The sequence below is a fragment of the Papilio machaon genome, chromosome 9, assembly GCF_912999745.1.
Source record: "Papilio machaon chromosome 9, ilPapMach1.1, whole genome shotgun sequence".
Taxonomy (NCBI): domain Eukaryota; kingdom Metazoa; phylum Arthropoda; class Insecta; order Lepidoptera; family Papilionidae; genus Papilio; species Papilio machaon.
In genome coordinates, this window is record NC_059994.1 from 7804898 (window position 1) to 7826735 (window position 21838).

The following is a 21838-nucleotide window of genomic DNA, read 5'->3' on the forward strand; positions in this document are numbered from 1 at the left end:
GAGAAAGAAATAAATTTAATGAAAAATTAAGCACATTTCTTTTTTCTAATCCCACTTTTAAGTGTTTGCTATGTACTAATGAACTCATATTTAAGATAGACACTTAAATATTTAAATCTAAAGTTTTAATTCGCACTATTACAATAATCCACTTGAATTTTTCTTAATATAAACTACGTAAACCGGAATACTAAAGTCGTGTGTGTATTCTTGCGTGAGCATTCTGTGGTGATGTGATGTTGAACCTGTGATCAAGACGTCTGCAATATCACAATATGTCTGACTATTTGGAAATATTTTTAGAATTAGCATAGTCTTAAATGCATCTATTATCTATTTCAGAGTTATAAATGCCATGGATTATACATGACAATATAGTAAACAGGTAAGTTCTGTAAATGTGCCTTAAAATGTATTCAGTTCTTTCTTCTTCGTATTCGACTTTTTTATGTCTGAATGGCCTTTATCTCGAACTTTTGTTTTCTTTTGTCCTCTAGTTATGTGTCGATCGAGTTTATTGATTTGGCGATGTAACATGAAACATATCATATTTATTTACATTTGTTTTGTCCGACAGATCGATAAGGGGACGAGTTACGTCGAGGATATGTGTTATTGTGGATTGTGCGATATACGTGCGGACAGATATGTGCATGAGGAGGCCCGTTTCATGAAACAAAGTGAATTAATTGCGAGTTCCTTTTCGATATAACGTCACGCGACGTCGCGTCAGTTTTGTGGCAATTTGTGATATTGAAGGTGTAAACATGGATTCAAGAGTTCAGTGCCCTGTGTGCACTCTATACTTACACAGTGGTATGACTTTGGAGTCTCATTTGGACACACATCCAAAGGATCAAGTTATAAAGGCTTTATGTAGTCTATCAAGTAAGAACACCAATTATGGGAGTCGTACCACAACTCCGTCGCAGTCTGAGCGTTCCTACCAGAGTCGATCTCGTACTCCGGCGGCAGACGACGGCATGCGGTGGATGGGCTCCCACCAGAGCTTGGATAGCGAAAAATATTGGAGAAGAACACCAAGTAGAAGTAAATTAACACCACTTTCTAACCCATCCAGAAATGTCACACCAGATATTAGAATTGGTGATGTTAGTTTTGAAAATAATCATATTAACCATGGAGGTCAATATTCTGAAAATTCTTACACAATGAAACTAGATAAAACACAGCAGACATATGCATCCAATGTCCGAGTAGCAGAATTTGACCAACAATACCCATATTATCCTGAGCAAAGTGAAGATCGGGAGATTAAATATTCTCGTAGTTTAGACTACAATACAATTGATAGTGCAGGTAATGCTTTTACTTATAACATGCCTCAGATTGCTCCTAAAACTAATACATCTGTTGCATCAACACTAGTACCACCGAAGAAAAGTTGTGACCTCGTTAAGCTAATGCCCAAACCGGAGTTTGTTAAGTTACTGCCAAAGTCTAATAATATTCTCTTTAAAAATATGAGTGGAGTACAATATATAGCACCAGGTGTTAATGTGGTGATGCCATCATCACCTTTTGTCCAGAAAAATGTTCAAAGTAACATGATAATGTCTGGGAATTTACCTCCAAATCCAACACTGAATACCAAAGGAGGAGCTCAACCCATCATCCCCAATCAGTATAACCAAATGGGACCCAGTACCTTCTCACCAGGCACTACAGTGGTTACCCAAAACTCACAGATTATATATAGAGAAATGGTTCACAATTTGGATGGTAAACCATTTATTTCAACTATGCCTAATATGCTCGGAGGTCATGACAACATGGGAAACGTCACTCAGAGTAGCTCTATATACCAGAATGTTGTAGTTGTTGACCAGTTTGGTAATACCTCATGTATGTATGCAAACCCACAACAAATATTGCAAAAGCCTTGCAATGCTTCTATCTACCCTGAAAGCTCATTACTATTACCTAATGAACATAAGAAGAGATCTAATGATGATGTGGATTGCAATAAAACTCTGATCATTGAAGTTAGTCCCATCAACACTCCAGCTACTGCGAGGATTAGTGATGCTAGTGGAAGTTCATCTCTTGGGCCATCATCAGGTGATGATAATAGTAAAACAGAAGAAACAGAGTTAAAAAATGAACCCATCGGCACTACTAAGGGTCTTAAAATCCTGAGCAATATTAAAGTGGAAGTGCCAGTCCAACATAAGAAAAGCATGTTAAATACAGTAATGGATTTAACAGGAACCAATGATCAAGAATACCCTGAAAGATCAGTCACACCAGAAAAGATATTACCTGATCTAGAAGACAACAATCAGAGTTTTTCGGATGAGTGCACACAGCCTTCCGTAGCAAGTGGTGATAGCTTGGTGTCAAATGCTTTTTCTGTGATAAAAAATGTAGGAAATCCTCCAGCATACAAAGATTCGCCTTCCAAGTCTAGTATTGTAGGTAGCAAAATTGAAACTGATTTTTCGGATAGTTGTCCTGTACCTGATTTAATATGTAATGAGAAACCTTCTATTTCTCCATGTAGTGAATTATCAGAACATGGGGACAATTCTACAGATAATGTGCCATTGTCACCTAAAGCTGACAGTAGTAGGAGTAGTCTAATTGCTATGAATGAAAGTGCAGAAGAGAGTAAATTCCTACACAAGGAATCCAAGAAGAATACCCTCAGGTTGAACAACATCTATGTTAAAAAGCACAAGAAAATTCTGCAGATTAAAAATGCAAAGACAAATTTATCACTTGAGTCCTCCAATAAAAGTGAAATGGAGCCTCTACCCTCGTCTTCTATGTGTAAAACGCCAGAAAATTTTAGTATGAATAAAATACATCATACTGAAAAAATAGAAAGTCCGAAAACCAGTTCCTTACATACTGTGTCTATTGAGAAATTAAAAGGTAATGACCATAATGAGTTTGATGCTGACACGGAGGAGCAGTCCATGGACATAGAACCTATAGCGCCATCTAGTTTAAATGACTCTAATCAATTTTCAATGCATGAAGTGAAGGTAAAGGAAGAATTTAACACCAGTAATGAGGGTGGCTTTAGTAACCAAGGTAGACCATTACAGAATATACCACAATTGGAGAGTTTGAGACCTATCAATGTGATATCTTACTGTAACATGGTTCCTGGAGATTTTGATAATGATTCCAACCACAGGGAACTGTTAGACTTGGAGGCTTCATCAAAGAACAAACAGTTTGTTAATATGATGAACGAAAACTATTTTGGTGATAATATTTATGCAGACTACTTCACACCAGATCGGGTTGAATCATTTGCGGCTCAAAAAGAATCTAGTTTTAGAGAAGGGCCGAAAGACAACATGTACATTTGGGGCGAGCCTTCCCAGAAGGAATCTGAGTTTGTGTTGCCAAATTTTATTCATGAGAGTTACAAGATAGCTGAGAGTAATGGGGCTGATTACTCGGAGATGGGTGAAGGATGCAACATTGGTATGGCTGACCGGTGTGAACAGGACAGTAAAGTGGACATGCTGAGTGAGAGTCGAAGTGAAGGAGAGACTCCATTGAACATTTGCGCAGACGAGCGCATGCCACCACGGGGAGAGCTCAGCGGACAGGAGAGTAATGGAGATATGGAGTCACCATGGAGTGGGGTAAGGACATTAAAATTTTTCTTTAAATATCATATTGTTTGTTTTTCGAATTTATACTTTTTTTTTTATATGGATTTCACTCTCACAGACACACTTATCAACATGTTTTATGAGTATTAAATTTGAAAATATTTTCCTCAAAATAATTAATAAAGCAAGAACTTTTTTTAGCTAACAATTAAGGCTTACATTAACATTGACTCTTATGTTTTTATGTGATGGTTAAAAAACATGAAATTTGTTTGTAGTTTTTGTTGTTGCATTTCAGATGTACAATGAGGTTACACCCTCGGAGCCCTACGACCTGATGGCGCGAGAGAGCTGGGTGTCAGACGGCTCTGATGTGGACGCAAACGAGAAACGGGATAACATGTTAGTACCACTTTGTGTCTTAAATATATGTCACGTAAATTACGTTAATTAGAGTTAACAAAGTGAAATTTAATTTTATGATTAGTTTGACAAATCATTTGAAAGGTAGTAAAATCGGTTATGAATCTTCGATTTTCGATGGTTTTTTCATATAACTAGGAATGAATAACTTTGTAATTACTGTTTTTGAATTACAATACAAAATAAAAGTGTATCATTTCCTTCTTTATTTTTCAAATACCAGACACAGAAATAACTTTAAACCAATAATCAAGATTGATAAAAAAAAAAATAACTGTGCCATAGCCAAAAAAATAAAATTAAAAAGTAATAATAATACCTAAAGTATAGTATTAATTCGTTTGAAAAATTTTTTACAAGACCCACTTTCGATAGTACATAGTTCTTTGTTGTCCAGGGTCTTCCTACAACACATGTAAATTAAGATATATAGTGTGGTACGAAAAAAATTAATACTTCATAAGCGTGAGTAAAAAAACTCTGTCACATTCACAAATATCACCTTTGATAATTTTTTTATAAATAAACATTTCAGTGAGGACGAGCTTCACTTTGCAAAGAGCAGATTGCACACGTGTTCACAATGCGGTATCAAATATCCATCGCTGAAGGAGCTGCGGGCACACAAGGCACTTGCCCACTCCCTTCCTACTTGTTCTAATGGGAAGACCAGCTACAGTCGTCTGGTCACTGCGAGGAGTATTAAAAAAGAGGAGAAACTAGATGAAACTGTTTTGGAAAGTAAGTAATATCTCTTAAACATATTAAGAGTTAAGAGGCAAAAGAGTATTTTTTTTATATATCATAAGGTGGCAAACGAGCAAACGGCCACCTGGGTTCGCTGCAATAGCGATGCGACCGTTGCGCATAGACATTCGCAAATTCAGATGCGTTGCCTACCTTTAATCAATGCAGAAGGGGACGCACAGAAAGAGGATATTTCTCCTTCCTATGCGTCCCCTATTCCGCCAAATCCACTTCCCCTTCCCATACTTTCCTAATAAGAAAAGGGTGGGAAGGGAAAGGGGACTAAAATTAGGCCTCCGGCACCACACTCATCAGACTGTACTTGGAATTACTTCCACTTGACGCCTGTCTTCTGTGTGGTCGTGGTATTACACTGGGCGAGGCCAATTCGTGCACCCAACAAATATTGTTGTTGCGGGATCTACCATTGTAAAAAGTATTGTATTGTGTAATTTGAATTAAATAAGGGTCCGTTCAAGCAGACCAGAGCGAAGAGCAGAATAGAATTTCATACATGCAGTAGTGCAATAAATTGTCTATTTTATATTATCTTAAGAAGTAACTCTTATTTCCTGTCTCACTAATAGAATATTAAGATTCATTTAGAAATAAGCCGGAATCGTACGAAAAACTCTCGGGAGTAGCTTCAGAGTGAGACAAACTTATTGGAAATACATAAGTTTGTCTTCGTCTCGTAGGCCGAGAGTCGTACGTACGATTCCTAACTCAAATTTTGTATGAACAAGTAAAAAAAAACTTAATTTGTGTTTAGGGAATCTCCTAACGATAGATTCAAAGGAATCAATGGCAACGACGATGCAGCAAGTGTATGATGCTATAGCGGAAGCTAAACCCGCTATAGAAACACTAGTGAAACAGGAGACAAAGAGGAAGAAAAAAGATTACATCTGTCCGACGTGTAAAGTGGATCAGTTAACGGAAGTTTCATTCAATGCCCATCTTAAAATACATCCTTTGGAATGTCTCACTTGTGGGAAATGCTTCTTCAAAAGAGGTAGTCTCGCATTACACATGAAAACTCATTTAGGAATCAAGAATTTTAAGTGAGTTGGTATTTTAAAAGATCTTTTATTTATTATCGTAATAGTAACTAAGGTCATATTTTATTTTGTTTAATATTTAATACATTGCTTCTATGAATGTGTTCACTCATATAGTTATAAAAAGGAATTAAATCAATTCTTTTTTTTTTAATTTTTCATGAATTGCAACTTTTTTTCATCTATTAAAAAAAACTACAGTCAAAACCGTTTATAGCGACATCGTTTAGAACAACATACCGGTTAAATTGACCAACATCAAAGGTCCTGGCTGAATGTTATTACATATCTTTCCTATTAATACCTGTCACCGGTTGTTACAACTATCGGTTTTTACGACTCAATATGAGTAGTCCCTTCGATGTCGTTATAACAGATTTTGACTGTATAACTAACTAATATAAAAGAATTTGATATTTTCTTCCTTCATATTTGGATTCTAATTACAATATAGTGTACAACATATTGTTGGATTTATATTTTGAAAAAAAAAAACTACAAGTTAAAGTAAAATAACTGGCCAGTAATTTTTTATTTGCTGATGTCATAGTTAATTTGACTATTGTCATTGATGTTGTCAGATGTGATCTGTGCGAGAAGCGTTTCGTGACGCGTCAGAAGTTGACGGAGCACCGCAATGTGCACACAGGTCGTATGCCAATCAAGTGCACCGTCTGCGATGATACCTTTCGCAGATATTCCAATATGGCGCAGCACAGGTAACCAATATATACTGAGTTCAATGGATATGAGAAATTATATTTATATATTTCACTTACAGACATTGTTATTTATTGTTAGCAAGCTGTCATCTGTGACTGTCCGCGCGGAATTTAAAAAAAAACTTAGTTTTCTTACAAATTATGTTCTACGTATATGTCAAATTTCATCAAGATCCATGCAGCCGTTCTGGAGATACCTTCTAACAAATATTCATCCATACATCCATCCATTTAAACATTTTCATTTATAATATTAGTAAGATATAAGTAAGATTTATTTATTTTGGAAAGACTCGGTGATTAAATTGATACAATTTTTTTTTTAATTTAAGTTATTTCTTATTTCCATTGAATTCGAATATACAAACCAAATCTGTTAAGGTTATGATTAAAAATAACGAAATTAAAAAATAACGTAAAATAAAAAGAAAAACTGTGGTAATTACTGCCTACCGAAACGAAACCTCTGGAAGAAAAAAATGGGATTCTGTCAAACATATTATACCAAAAATAATAATATGTCTATTTAATATTTTAAATAATCTATGGTACTTATAATTAGTGTAATAAAATCAAAGAAAGTCATTATTTTTTTTTGTATTCAGGGACCGCCACCATTTCCAGAAGAGGGCGAAGGTCCGCGACTTCGTGTGTCACTGCGGTGCTGTGTATCACTCGCGGGCGAAGCTCCTCTGGCACAAGGAGACTCACGACTCCAAGCCCAAGTCTTGTCTCTTCTGCAGTGACAAGTTTGTGCATTCCTCTTCACTGACACGTCATGTCAGACGTACACACAACGCGCACTTCCTCTCCGATAAAGTGAAGGGAAAGGAGGTTAATGTGCCTTGTCCTGTTTGTAAGCAGGTTAGTTTGTATGCCTTTTTTATCTATAAACTAGCTTTTACCCGCGACTCTGTCCGCGCGGAATAAAAAATAGAAAATGGGGTAAAAATTGTCCTATGTCCTTTTCCTGGTTCTAAGCTACCTGCCCACCAATTTTCAGTCAAATCGATTCAGCCGTTCTTGAGTTATAGATAGTGTAACTAACACGACTTTCTTTTATATATATAGATTTTCATTGGTGTAGTAATTTCATTTTATTACAATTTCTACGGTTTTTTTTTTGGCACTGATCGTGTTAAGCTCAAATACGTAGAAAATCTTACTTATAAATGCGAAAGTTTAGATGGATGGATGGATGTTTGTTAGAAGGTATCTAACAACGACTACAGATATCTCGCTGAAATTTGGCATGCATATAGATCAGTGTTTCCTAAAGTGGGCGATAACGCCCCCTTGGGGGCGTTTGAAACCTAGGAGCAGGCGATAAGGGGCCCAAAAAATGGGGGGCATTGAAATTAATTAAAGTAATGAAATTGTGGTTTTTAAGTTTTAGAGTTGAATAAAAATTAGGGGTGCTCTGAAATATAATTGATTTTCAAAGGGGGCGGTGAAAGATATAAGTTTGACAGTCACTGATATAGATCATAGTTTGGAAGAATACATATGCTACTAATTAAGCTTTGTTTTTTAAATTCTGTGCGAATGAAGTCATGGGCTAGTTTAAAATAAATTCTATTTTCAATTTTTCAGATATACCTAAGATCGAATTTACGAGCTCACCTATTAATACATAGCGGTAAAAAGCCATACCCATGCGTCATTTGTAACAAATCCTTCACAACCAAGTGGAATCTCAAACTGCATCGATGGACTCACATGAGTCGGTCCGCTAAACCTTTCAAGTGTCATCTGTGTAAAGGTGCCTTTATACGATACACGGAATACATATCACATATGAATTCACACAAGTCTCTAAGACCGTATACGTGTAATTACTGCGGTTGTCAATTCATCAGGAAATATAATTGTCAACGTCATGTCAGGGAGCACGAAATGGCAAAGAAGTTTGTCTGCAAAGTGCCCGAATGTGGGAAATCATTCCACAGGAGTTACTATTTGTCGGAACATATGAAAGTACATAGTGGTGCGAGGCCGTTCTCATGTAATATATGTGGGAAAACTTCAAGCAATAAATCTAACCATAATAAGCATGTGAAGATTCACCATGCTAGAGAACCCGTGGCAACTGAGGCATAGAATCCTCGGCTGGTTAGTGTACGGTGACTTTTAGTGGTTATTTGGTGAAAAGTGTTAAGTTCCTTCTTTTAAATATGGTTGTGCTATTTTGCTACATCTTATGCGGCAATATATTAAATTTGAAGATAATTGATTTGACATTATTGTCAAATAGAACATCTCGAAAGGGCATTTGTAAGTATTTTTTATTATTATTTTTCTAAAATTTCAATTTGCTTAAATTTTTTCCGACCATGTTTCTGAATACATGGACATAGCACTTTTTATCAATACATTGACCGTTTTTAGGTAAAACCTGGCATTTTTTAAGTCACCAAATTGTAAATAGTTAGTTAAATTTGAAATTAAATTGTACCTTGTAAATACAGGACCAAGTGTGTTGAGGAAGAGGTTTTAGGAAGTGATTTATGGTTAATAAATAACTGACGTAAACTTTAATTTGATTTGAAAGTTATATTCTAGAAAATATATTGTACTTAAGTTATTGCAACTTGCTCCTTTTCGGTTTTAGTGATTATATATTTTCAATCTTTTGCTATAAATTTACACTATGACGACATTCATGCAAAACATAACCTCTCTCATTCTGTCCGGAAAACATGAGGTACAGTATTATGTAAGGAGGTTAAGGTTGTATTTTGTGTGTGGAAACTATGTCTTTAATTTTCGTTATTTTATTTGACTGTACTATATTATGCGGACAGTTAATTAAAAAAAATATTTTAAATTATTGTGGGTTGCCAGTGCCGAAAAATCCATACCAAGTTTTCCTCTTTTTGTTTTGCGAGAATTAGAGTGATGGCAATTTGTTTGTATGTATGTGGTTGGCAGTGTACAAGATAACTTCGAAATTGGTCAATAAAAACAGAAAACAGACTAAGCTTAGTTGATTTCTTATTTATAATTATCTAACGGTTTGGACTCATATTAAAGTTTGTCAGTTAAGTATGAATATTTAGTCAAATTGTAACTTGGCCAACTCAGTATTGGTACCCCGCTACAAAAAGGTTATTTTTTTTTTGTCAATATGTCTTCTTTTCTGTCGACTTTTTTATATGTGTTGAAATATTGAAAAATTTGTTTGTGCCGAAGTTTGACACATGATGAATTGTTGCCAGTTAAAAAAAATGACACTGATTAGATTAATTTTATTTTTTAAGTAGTATAATTTTTATTTTCTACTATGATTCAGACTTACAGATGTAATTAAATTTAGCAGTAGAGATAAATTCGATTACTGTTATTACTTAATATTTGCTTTATAAAACTGATATATATATCTACTTTTTTTTTTTCTTACAGTGTGTAGTAAATGTCATGAATTGTTTTATATTTACTTTTATTAATTTTCTAGTTATAATTTAATTTATTTTTACTGTTATACTTGGGTTAGAGTATTAGATAAATTCAATTCACTTATCCCTAACGTTGGTACGAGTTTTAATTTTTTTTTTAATATTTTTTTTTCACTAATGTTCCAATAAATATGACAAAGAATATTTAATGTGAAGGATATTTAAAAAGCAATAATGAATTGTGACTTAATAAATGTAATTTAGAAAGTTTTGCTTGCAACAAAAGTCTTGCTTGTTTTTATAAATGTGTTGCCATAACAATTAATATATGTATTGCCACAGTTAAATAAACATTTGTGCGTTTTGCAAAATACATATTATTAATATTAATTGTAATGTTTTAAAGTATTCTTAACTGTGATCAATGCGTGTGGAATTCTGTATCCTATTTAATCTACATTATATTTCTGTAGCTCTTTTATATTAGTAGCCCGTTGAAAATTTAACTTTATGAAATTTCTAAACATGTTTTAAAAAATCTTATTATTTAATCGAATAAAGGTAGGCACATCTGTAATTGCAGATGTCTATGGGTAGCGATCGCTTCGCTATTACTGCGAATTTAAGTGGCCACTTGCTCGCTTGCTACCTAATCCTAAAAAAAAAATATGAAAAATAGTATGCTGATTGAAAAATTATTTACAACCTATCTGATGAAGTTACCATCTCTTCTTAAGAGATGTATTTCTTTTTGTGTCATAACTTCATTGATATTTTTCATATTCTGTCTTCAATTGACGATGAAATTTTATAAAATGATTGTTAAAAATTTATTTTGATGTACTCAATAATAAATTCGCAACAGTTAAAATATTTGGATGTGTTTTTAAAGATCCAGGTGCTGTTTGAAATTTGAAAAAGATTTAGTTTATTATCTAGTCGGAGGACATGCTGGTAGTATATAGTCATAAAGTTATATTTTCAACAGTTATCTACTATAATTATCTATATAGGATATAGTGAATATGTTTACATTGTATACTTCGGGACACGAAAATTGAACTACTTGGTAGTTGTAGTACTGGTACATTCTATTGCAATTTTTTTGTTCATAACATGTAATTATTAACAGACTACACTAAAATTATTTGTTTCAAATATTTTTATCTTAAATATTCAACAGCTATCAAATGAGAAATGGAACGCAAAGAAAACAATACTTTCAAAATTACTTGCGATATTTGACAGATTGAGGTTATTTTCGCGCCATTTTTTTTAAAAACATATGTTGTGACGTCATGGTTGGCTATATTTTCATGTGTAAGCTTCGTGTCTCGAAATATATTTTTGGATTGCTTCATTATCTAAATTTATATATAAACACGTAATGTGCAATTAGAAATTGGTCTGTTGTTAAAATGAAGCACTGCCGTGAATATTTAAAGAAAAATTAATAGTGTATGAAAGAAATGAATTGAGGTTTTCGCATTTAAATTATATATTTTTAAAAGTTTTATATGTAGATGTTTTAAAATTATCTTTTAAAATTTTACATTTGATGTTGTTGAGCGACATAATTGTATTTGACATATCGGTGGCTTCGAGTTTTGAGGTTAGGTTTTCACGGACGGTGCTTTGCGTGTAAATTTAATTTTATTTCGATGTTATTGTTAGTGAACCACACCAGCTGTGTTCATTGTGCAGTATAATTTTTTAATTTTTCTCTTTTATTTTATATCTTTTGTTTCTATTCACAACAAAACAATGATCTCGTATAATTTTAACACAACAAGAAAGAATTTGACGGTTTGTTTTTTTTATAACATAAATTTAACTTAGCTATAGCTACTCTTACTCGGTTATTAGAAGAAATTGGTTATTTATTTTACTTTAAGTTGTAGTTCATTGTAAATATGAGGTTAGGTATTGTTTTTTTTTTTATGTAGAGTGGGTCGTACACCAAAACAGTTCGGCGGGGTCACTGAACTGGACAGTTTGTGTCTGCAATAAATTATTCTAAGGACGTAATTCATTGCATTTTATTTATCATTTCTGTATATATTTGAAAAAAAATTAGTGTACTTTAACCCTTTTGTCACCATGGCAAAAAAGTGACGAAGCGCTTATAGCCCAATAATTAGATAGACTATGGACTATTGATCTCCGATCGTGGGTTCGAATTTTGCCTTTTAACTATTGTTGTGAACCATTTTGCATAAGCTTCTAGCTTATTTGGAATTTGAATCGTTGGTTTGCTTGTAAAAATATCAGTAAATCAATTTAAATAAACTAAAAAGTATTTAAGTATGAAACACCATTTAATATCGAAAAATAAATCAACTACTAACAGTTTGACAGTACTTGTCAGAGTTGTCAAATATTTGTATTTTGTAGCCGCAAAACATATGTATAGAGAATGCACGGACGTGGTTACATTTTACGACATGAAGTATTGATAAAAACATGGTAAGTATTTTAGTTTATAAATTTATGTAACATATTGATTGTAATGCTTCAGTTTCGTTATGTAAATAGATCACTAGGATTTTGGACTTTGTAATTAAAATAAAGTGTTGTTCCGTACTACTTCACCGCCGGCGGAGGAGTCGCGCGGGGGGCCCTGTCAGACCTCACCCGCCGCCCCGTGCGCCCTCGCATCGTGCCCTTCAGTTGCGCTTCAGCACTCCGCGCGTCGACATATCTATCATCTTTGACATATATTTTGTACCAACTTTCATATTACAAGTCATCATCAGCAAACCAGTCTTTCATTCATCCAACATACAGTCCACACGCTCAACATATGCTTTAAATTCCATTGTCCACGTACTCCTCTCACCTCTCCTTTCATAAAACCCATCACTTCCTAGATGGACGATAACTCACTTGAAGAAGCATTATTGGACTTGATTTTTCATTTTATTCATTTCAACATCAAAGCAACGGACGCCCGCTCTTGACATCCTGACGATATGCAAGTGGAACCAGCCGCCAGTCTGCACCCATGACTAGATGACATCGTTCAAAGGACTAACATCAAGGTGCAAAAGGACAGTCTTTGCGGAGCGTACATCAACACCTGCAATCTTCAGATCCAGATCTTCAGCCTGGCCCTGGCAGTATGTTCCGTACTACTTCACCGCCGGCGGAGGAGTCGCGCGGGGGGCCCTGTCAGACCTCACCCGCCGCCCCGTGCGCCCTCGCATCGTGCCCTTCAGTTGCGCTTCAGCACTCCGCGCGTCGACATATCTATCATCTTTGACATATATTTTGTACCAACTTTCATATTACAAGTCATCATCAGCAAACCAGTCTTTCATTCATCCAACATACAGTCCACACGCTCAACAAGTGTAATAAATAGTAAAGTTAAACACTTAAGAAATAAAGTTCTGAAATAGGGTTGCCAGGTCGCAAAACGATAGAAAGGCGAGACACCCTACATTCTACATTATTGAGGATTTTGCTTCAGTATTAATAGGTACATTTTTGTTTGCGAAATGTAAAAATCGTAACAAAAGCCGGACAACCGTTTATTTTGTCCGGACACGCAATCAAAAAGCCTAACTATGTCCTGCTATATCCGGACGCCTGGCAACGCTAGTTCCGAAGTATGCTACACTTGATTAAATAAAAAAGTTTAATTAAATTCAACATTTTTATCAACACTACTAATAATTTGCAGAGCAGTTCTGATGACCTGATCACCGCAAGGTGTCGACGATGGCGTCACAGGACGCAGGACCAAGTCTGTAATATTATTTAATATAATATTAAACAAATTATCCAACCGTTGCAGAATAAGTAGAGTAATATCATTAAAGTGTAGAAATGGGAAGTCAAAAAAAGTGGTGCAATTGATAAGGGAGTTATTACAAGGGGTTTCTTGGAGCTTTACTTTGCTGTGAGAATTTCCGCAGGCGCTTTACGTTTATCTTCTTTCCATATATTCAACGCGACTGTTTATTTAAAAAATATATATTTTTCAGTCAGACAACGAGGAAGGAAGTTGCAATAGTATCAAGAATACAGATTCAAAGAAAAGTGTAACCACATCCGTGTATTCCGGCGATTTTACTGATTGTTCTGACAGGAACGTTAATTCGAGCAGGGATTCTTACGAAACAGATTGGGAGGAGAGTGATGATAGTGTCAGTGTAAGATCTTGCCAGCTGCACAGGGTACACAGCAGATTCAATATACCTCGTCAGTCTGTAACTAGTCTAGTTGACAGTGAAATTAACCTCCTAGGACGAGTTGAAGAACAACAAAATTTTGCTAACGCATCTTCAACGTCTATGAAATGAATTTATGGTTAATTGTATATTTTATATAATAAATAAACAAATAATACAATTATTTTTCAGATCTTAATCAATTTATGAAATTGTATTATAATATAGTACAAGATGAATTTTTATTCCTTAGTTTTTTTTGTGAATTTAATCATTGTTTTGATATTAGTTAAATTGAATACCCATACATTGAATTAATTTTTTTGTTTTTTTTTTACGTTTTCTGCTTTTTAAACTAAAAACGAAATAATACCAATCTAAATAGATTCCAATTTATAATAGAAAAAGTCGAACGCCAAGGTTGGACAAGGACTGCACGTTCTAGTTTTACGGGTAGTCGGAACTAGCTGGCCACGCGTACATATGCGTACAGCTCTAGTACAGATCGTCGCGAGCCTCAACTCGTGGTCTATCGGTCTATAGACCTACGAGAGCCTCGCCAGAACACGTGTTCCTATATATTGCCGTCCAAATAGACCGTACCCAGGTTCGCGTATCCCCTTTGACGCGCAACTAAAAACAAACTTGACGGCAGCTCGCGCGGCACGCGTTCCCAAGGGTATACTGGTAGCAACAAGCACGGACAGTGCATTCCAGTGTACGTGTAACCGGCTACGCCTAATCTGTACGCACCTTAAGAATTAGCCATTTAATACGAAGAAAAAAGCGTGACATAAATGATTTAGTGACAGTAAAATGTCAGAAACTGTCAGAAATACACTAAAATATTTGTAAGCACGAAGAATACACGGTAGTGGTTACACCTCAATCATAAACAGGTCATAAAATGGTTTGTAACATCTACCTTGACTCACAATCATCAATAATTCACTATCTTTATTCACATTCACACTAAATTATTTTTTAGGATAACTAATATAATTTGAATCTGAGAATATAAATATTTAAATGTATAATTAATTAACTAACGTTTTAGGAGCTTGATGAAAAAGAAGTGAACGCTGAAGAACTACAGAGTACGGAATCAAAAAAAAGTGTAACCACTTCCAATGTGTATTCAACGGATTTCACGGATTACAGCTCAGATAAAAACAATTCATCTGGCAAAGAAACCTATGTCATAGACTGGGATGATAGCGAGGACAGTGAAGCATCTTGTCAATATCATTCAGAACAGAGCAAACATAATTTGCCCGAAGAAAATAACAGTATAGATGACAATATGGAAATTATAAAAATAGTCGACAATGAATTAGTCAAAGCACATCAAAAGTTTAGTAATAAAGTATCAATGACTTCTCAAATATGTACAGTGGTCGGACAAGAAACATTCACACAGACCAGCAAAACTATCATTGAACTTGCCGAGTCCGAAGGTCTTATTGTAAAGTCAGTAGATTTTAACACACTTCAGACTCAAACGTCCTACATTTCTGTTACTGAGAATAAGAGAATAGAATACAAGATCCACAATTCGAACATGTACGAGTTTAAAGACGTTCAGTGCGATATTAATAACAGCAATGATATTTGGCCAGTTTTAAGTAACAGCTTTGAGGATAAATCATCAAAATGTCTCGAACCACAATCAGATATAGAGAAATTTGAAAGTGACAACATTGAAATTAAAAATGATACAGAAAATATTACAATTATAAACGAACTGGACAATTCTTATAAATGTATTGATGATGTCGATAAATCAATATCCACTAGTTCTGATATTGACGACGATTCACTAATGGAGTACGATGATAACAGAATAAAAGAAAACAGTTTCAGTTGTAAGGACAACGATGAATGTTATACACCAAAATCAATTAGTAAGGAAATTGAAGATTTATATATCAACGTATCTAAGCGTTTTGATGTATTTTCTGATAAACATAATGTAGAAACACAATCACTAAATCCTTGGGCCAGAGTACTAACGCCACTCACAGAAGAATCTACGGCGAATAGAGAAAGCATTATAGACATGACTCCTTGCTTGGACGTTGTAGTTGACAACAAGAAAAAGCATAACAACGTAGAATATTACACGCAAAGTAAAGAACATGACTATTCAACGTCAGAAGCAGATGGATCCTTAGACACAAAGGAGCCATTTAAATTGCCACCTATTGAAAACAATAAAGCTACTAATCTATGCTTTTTACTATCTGCTCATCATGGAAGGAAGAAAAATATGAAATCTGATTATAGTACTGTAAATTCGGAATGTAAGTCCAATAATTTGGCAGCTGGAGAAAGTTCTATTGCAAATGAAACTCGTAAGTGCTTCAGTTACCTCATAAGCGCGATCTTCAGACAGTAGTAAATAAATAAATACATAAAATCATAAAAGAAATGATTTCCAGAACCACGTCTACCTAACCAAGCGATACAATTACCGCCAATAAATGCGGAACCTGGTATCTTTAGCATATACAACAACAATGGCTCCTACTCATCCTGTTCTTCGAGGATAAGCGTGTCCAAACCAGAATCCACTTGCGACTCCATCAGTATCCAGGATAAGATTAGAGAACTAAAAATGATTGACAGGAGAATGTAAGTTGTAATAATTGTAGTGAACCAGAATGTACAGATAAATTTAGACCAGAGCATATATACAAAACAATGTATTAGTAATCGTCTGAAATGCTAAAAGAAAACGATTTTGTTTCATAGACAAAACTTAGAAATCCATTCCTCACGTCTTCAAAATTTCCTTTCTTCCGTTTCGAACAGCTCCTACTTTACTAGATAGATATGTTTAATGAATCATAAATCTCAAGTAATGAGATAAGCTTTTTATACAGGAAAATCAGTGAAAGCTCTCTGTCGACTTCCATACCGGAATGTGGCAAGTTGAATGATACGTCTTTTAAAGGCTGCGAACTCTTGTGTTCTGAACTGATGAGGAAGCTAAAGTCATCTTCGTGGTAATTTTATGACATTAATAATTTTTACGAAAGATTAATCTTTTTTTCACCACTTGTAGTATTTAATTTATTTAATTTTGAGCCTTAGAAAGATTGCAAATTTTTAGGTGTGAAGTTGTAGACACTTTGGAAGAAATACCTAAAGCGATGGAGAAATTCTGGAATGTCATCACTGAACTTCGGATTGCCGATTTCATAAGACAGGTGCATAAGTATATCTATTTTACCTTTTTATAGTAAAAAAAATGACAAGTAATTTAAAAAATTCCTGCTTTTACGCAAAAAAATTATCATTGCCCAGGTTCATAAATATGTAATCTATAGATGGAGTTTTTCATCCGAGTTTGACGTCAAATCAAAAATCGATTTACGAAATGTCATTTTGTATTGTAATGATTTTATAAGTTAACACTGAGGAAATTAAAGTTTACAATTTAAATTTTAGGTCACTTTTAAGCTTCGGATTAGATATATAGGTTCTATAGGTTAAATAATATATTTCCTAGGTATTCTACATTAATTAAAAGATTGAATGATCATAGATTTATAGACAACATATTTGACATATGTCGTTTTTCTTTTTTTAAACAATCCAGGTGACGGTGCACGTGGACTCGCCGCGGTCGCAGGTGGCGCGCACCGCCTGCCTCACTCTAGCGTGCATTCTTAAGAACACAAACTATACTAGGAAACCGGTAACATTTCATGCATTCATAGATGTAGGAAAGTAATTAAACTAAGAATAAAGAGGTTTATACATAAAGGATGCATAAATGAGGCGAGTCAAAGAGTAAATAGAAAAAAAAATAACGTCACGTTCGAAATTTGAAACTGATCCGTTGTAAAGTAAGCTGGTATAGTACAAATTAGTTGTTTAGAAAAACAATAAGAGAGTTCGTGTAGAGAAATCAGGATCACGCAGACTAGAAAGGGATTGCAAATCAAATTGCTTTCAATTTTTTCTAAAGCTGGTTCATTGGTATTCAGGACTACTACGAGGCAGTAACGGCGCTGCTGGTGAAAACCGGCTGTTTCAGCCGGCCAGTGCGACGCGCGGCCAACATGGCACTTGATGAGATCGTGTGTGCGGTTGACTTTACGCAGACCGTCACTGCTCTATGTGTACATGGCGTTGGGTAAAGGAATTTCAAGCAACTTATATTTGATCATCTGTAATGGGTACCACAAACACTCGAACTGATACCAATGTATTTTTGCGAAGAACTTTACCCACTGATAAAACAGCATCAAGAGCCTATTTAGGTACTCCTGATTTTATAAGTTCGATAAAGTACTTATTCTTGATGTTCTGACATCCTTGTAGACACAAGAGCCCTCTGGTGCGTTGTGCGGCGGCGCGATTGCTGGTTGTGTGCTGCGCAGTGTCAGGAGGTGGGCGCGGATTGCTGCGCGGCCGGCCCGCCTCCGCCGCCGCTGCACGTCGCTCTGCGCTCAGGGCACTCGCTGAGCTGCTCCAGGATAAAGCTACTGATGCCAGGTAACGGCAAATGTTAAATGCATAATAGGAATCGAGGGTCTTCACGTTGGTCCTCCGAGCCGGATCATCTATTATCCTATTTGAATTTAATGTAATTACAATTACAATAACCTCAACATTAAGATTAGTTATATACAAAGCATATAGTATTTAATAGTTTGCTCACATGTTTTGGTGCTTCAAGTCGGATTACCGTTATTATATTTTTACAAAAATAGTTATAGCTGTTCTGTGAGACTAGATAAGAGCGACAAAAGGAAAAATCTTTGTAGTGATTAAGACTATATCAGCAGAAATCAGATTGTCAGCTACCATACCTTCAAACAGCAACAGACTTATAAAGAATAGATTGACATTAAGTTTTAAATCGCCATAAAGTAGTAATAACAGTTATTAGTGATTACACAAATTTAAATGTGTTTAGGAAATACGCGGAACGTCTCTACTCAATGCTGCGACCGTTATCCAACTTCGAGGCTTATTACCTCACTGACGTGGATGTGGAACTTGCCTCTAAACAAATGAAGAAGTACGACAAATTACTTACGACTGGCTCTAAAGATAGGTGATCTAAAACAGCCATTGATGGTAAAGAAGTTCAGTTGTCGTTTGTTATTTAAATGTTGCCAACCCTGTTTTCTTCAAAGAGATTAAGATGGATGGCAATAATGTAATATGTAGACGAATACAACATTATTTTTATGTTGCTGCATTGTGAAATTATGACATATATTAATATTTTATTGAATAGAGACAACTTAAGATGTGTAAATTTTAAATTAACAACAACTATGTAATGTAAAACTAAATTGTAATTTGGTATTTGAGATGTTTATGTTCTAGCATTATAAATGATCGTTACATTTGTTTTAGTGTTTCTGGTTGTTTTGATTATATGATAAATATATACTATAAATGATATAGACAATAAAAATTATAACCCAACTGACCTGATTGTTTTGATATAACTGTTCGCTGATAAAGTGCATCGCGGCGTATTGCAACTACTCTTTGTTTTGCCGATTCATATTTGTTTAATTTTGTTTTTTATTGCTATACCAAAATTAAATATATATATATATATATATATATATATATATATATATATATATATATATATATATATATATATATATATATTTAATTTTGGTATAGCAATAAATATATATATATATATATATATATATTTAATTTATATATATATATATATATATATATATATATATATCTTAAAATATATAAATCTCGTGTCACAATGTTTGTCCTCAATGGACTCCTAAACCACTTAACCGATTATAATAAAATTCGCACACCATGTGCAGTTCGATCCAACTTGAGAGATAGGATAGTTTAAATCTCAAATTATAGTCGCAATTTTAATTTATTGCTAATTATTTGTCTGTTATTATTTGACAGTCACAATTATCTGTTAATTCCAAATGATTCTAACAGATGTCGATACCTTTCGACTGGGTTGAGTAAGTAATCAATAGATGGCGCTGCTATGGTAAATCTACGAACGTGTCATATAAGCTACATTTATTTTTATCTACTTTTCATACCCCAATTAAGTTTTTTTTAACTGCGCGCGGACGGAGTCGCGGGCGACAGCTAGTATATTATATATAAAAGAAAGTCGTGTTAGTTACACTATTTATAACTCAAGAACGGCTGAATCGATTTGACTGAAAATTGGTGGGCAGGTAGCTTAGAACCAGGAAACGGACATAGGATAATTTTTACCCCGTTTTCTATTTTTTGTTCCGCGCGGACGGAATCGCGGGTAAAAGCTAGTATATTATATATGTTGTTTGTAAACGTCTATTAGTCAAACGATCATTTATTTTAATAATAATATCATAGTTTACATTACCAAACTCTTAAAACAAAAAATAATTCATACTAATAGTTTAAATGCGTTTGAATGGATGGATGTTTGTTACTATATTCAAAACGGCTTAACGGTTTTCGATGAAATTTGCCACAGATGAAGAATATAGTATGGAAGAATACATAGGCTACTTACTACTTGCTTTAAGTGCCTATTTCCACAGGCGCGGCTGCTATAATGGGCGTGGCTGGCCTGTGGCCATTGGTTCTCAGGTTACATTTCACCTAGATATCCTGTGCATAAAACCGTTTTGTACTTGTAAAGTGCTCTGTGCTTTATATAACGATATTACGCACAGATTAAGCAAATATATACTATTAGCAAAATCTGTGCTGCTGAAATGACTATACGTAAGAGTCAGGTGACGCGTACACTCTGGTGCAAGTGTACCGGGCAGTGCGCCTGCACTTAGAATTACATTTGATCTTTATATTTATATTGTGATAAGTAGACGCACTTGACCTCTCGCTTAGTGACTTAGATTCTTGATCGAAACGTGCCTTATATTAGTTAATTAATATTAAATTGAAATAAATTAAGTTGCCAGCAATCTAGTTTGTAACAAGCCTAATAGGATTCGCTACACACGAACGTTTAATTTAAAAAAAAAAAACTAAAGTACTGGCTGATTTTACCCTATTAATAGTCTGTGGAAGAAAATAAATGAAGGAAAAATTTCACACGGAACGAAACGTGAAGAAAGCTTGCCGTCGTAGAATTACCTTAACATCAGTATTAATGCTTTATTAATAAATATTGAATAACAATTATTAATAATTACATGTTAATAATTAGAAGTTATCTAATTAAATACACGTATACTGTACACTTAGTAACATTTAATTTATTACTATTTAAATGAATGGGGAAAAGAAACAGTTTTATATAATTTATTTACAAATGATCGGAGCGGTACGCGTTCGTTTGCTTTGTTTGTTCTCGGCTTTTAGCTGTGAAATTATTTAAATGATTATGCCGCTTGCTTCTTTAGGTGTAAATTTTTTATCTTGAGTTAGGTTAGTTTTAAATTTTTAATCGTATAACTTTTAAATTTATAATAATATGTATATTCTAACTTCATAATGTACCCGTGCGTCCTTGTATGAAAGCAATTTTCCTTCGCATCTGACTCCGTTGACTCCCACACACGTTGATAAGAAAAGATGAGCCGCTCCATCTAATGACAAGTAATTATTATCTTTACTTCCTTAGCATAAAGTTCAGTATCCCTTGTGTTGATATAAGTATAGAAAATAATTAAAATCGTACGATAATAAATAATAAATATATTGATACAATGCAGCGAGAGTTTTCGCGTGACA

At 34.4% G+C, this 21838-nt stretch overlaps 2 protein-coding genes across 2 annotated transcripts; both read left to right on the forward strand.

Annotated features, from left to right (window-relative positions):
- The first annotated feature begins 222 nt into the window (after positions 1 to 222).
- On the forward strand, positions 223 to 8839 carry LOC106711842. Its single transcript, XM_014504248.2, has 8 exons — positions 223 to 385; positions 578 to 3626; positions 3895 to 3998; positions 4555 to 4760; positions 5539 to 5830; positions 6409 to 6546; positions 7155 to 7413; positions 8143 to 8839. Exons 2-8 carry the CDS (start codon positions 768 to 770, stop codon positions 8647 to 8649), a joined length of 4365 nt encoding a protein of 1454 aa, XP_014359734.2. The 5' UTR covers positions 223 to 385; positions 578 to 767; the 3' UTR covers positions 8650 to 8839.
- Positions 8840 to 14894: 6055 nt separating this feature from the next.
- On the forward strand, positions 14895 to 19248 carry LOC106711814. Its single transcript, XM_014504221.2, has 9 exons — positions 14895 to 15029; positions 15177 to 16473; positions 16561 to 16753; positions 17005 to 17127; positions 17235 to 17331; positions 17724 to 17822; positions 18115 to 18263; positions 18452 to 18625; positions 19050 to 19248. Exons 1-9 carry the CDS (start codon positions 15027 to 15029, stop codon positions 19192 to 19194), a joined length of 2280 nt encoding a protein of 759 aa, XP_014359707.2. The 5' UTR covers positions 14895 to 15026; the 3' UTR covers positions 19195 to 19248.
- The last annotated feature ends 2590 nt before the right edge of the window (positions 19249 to 21838 follow it).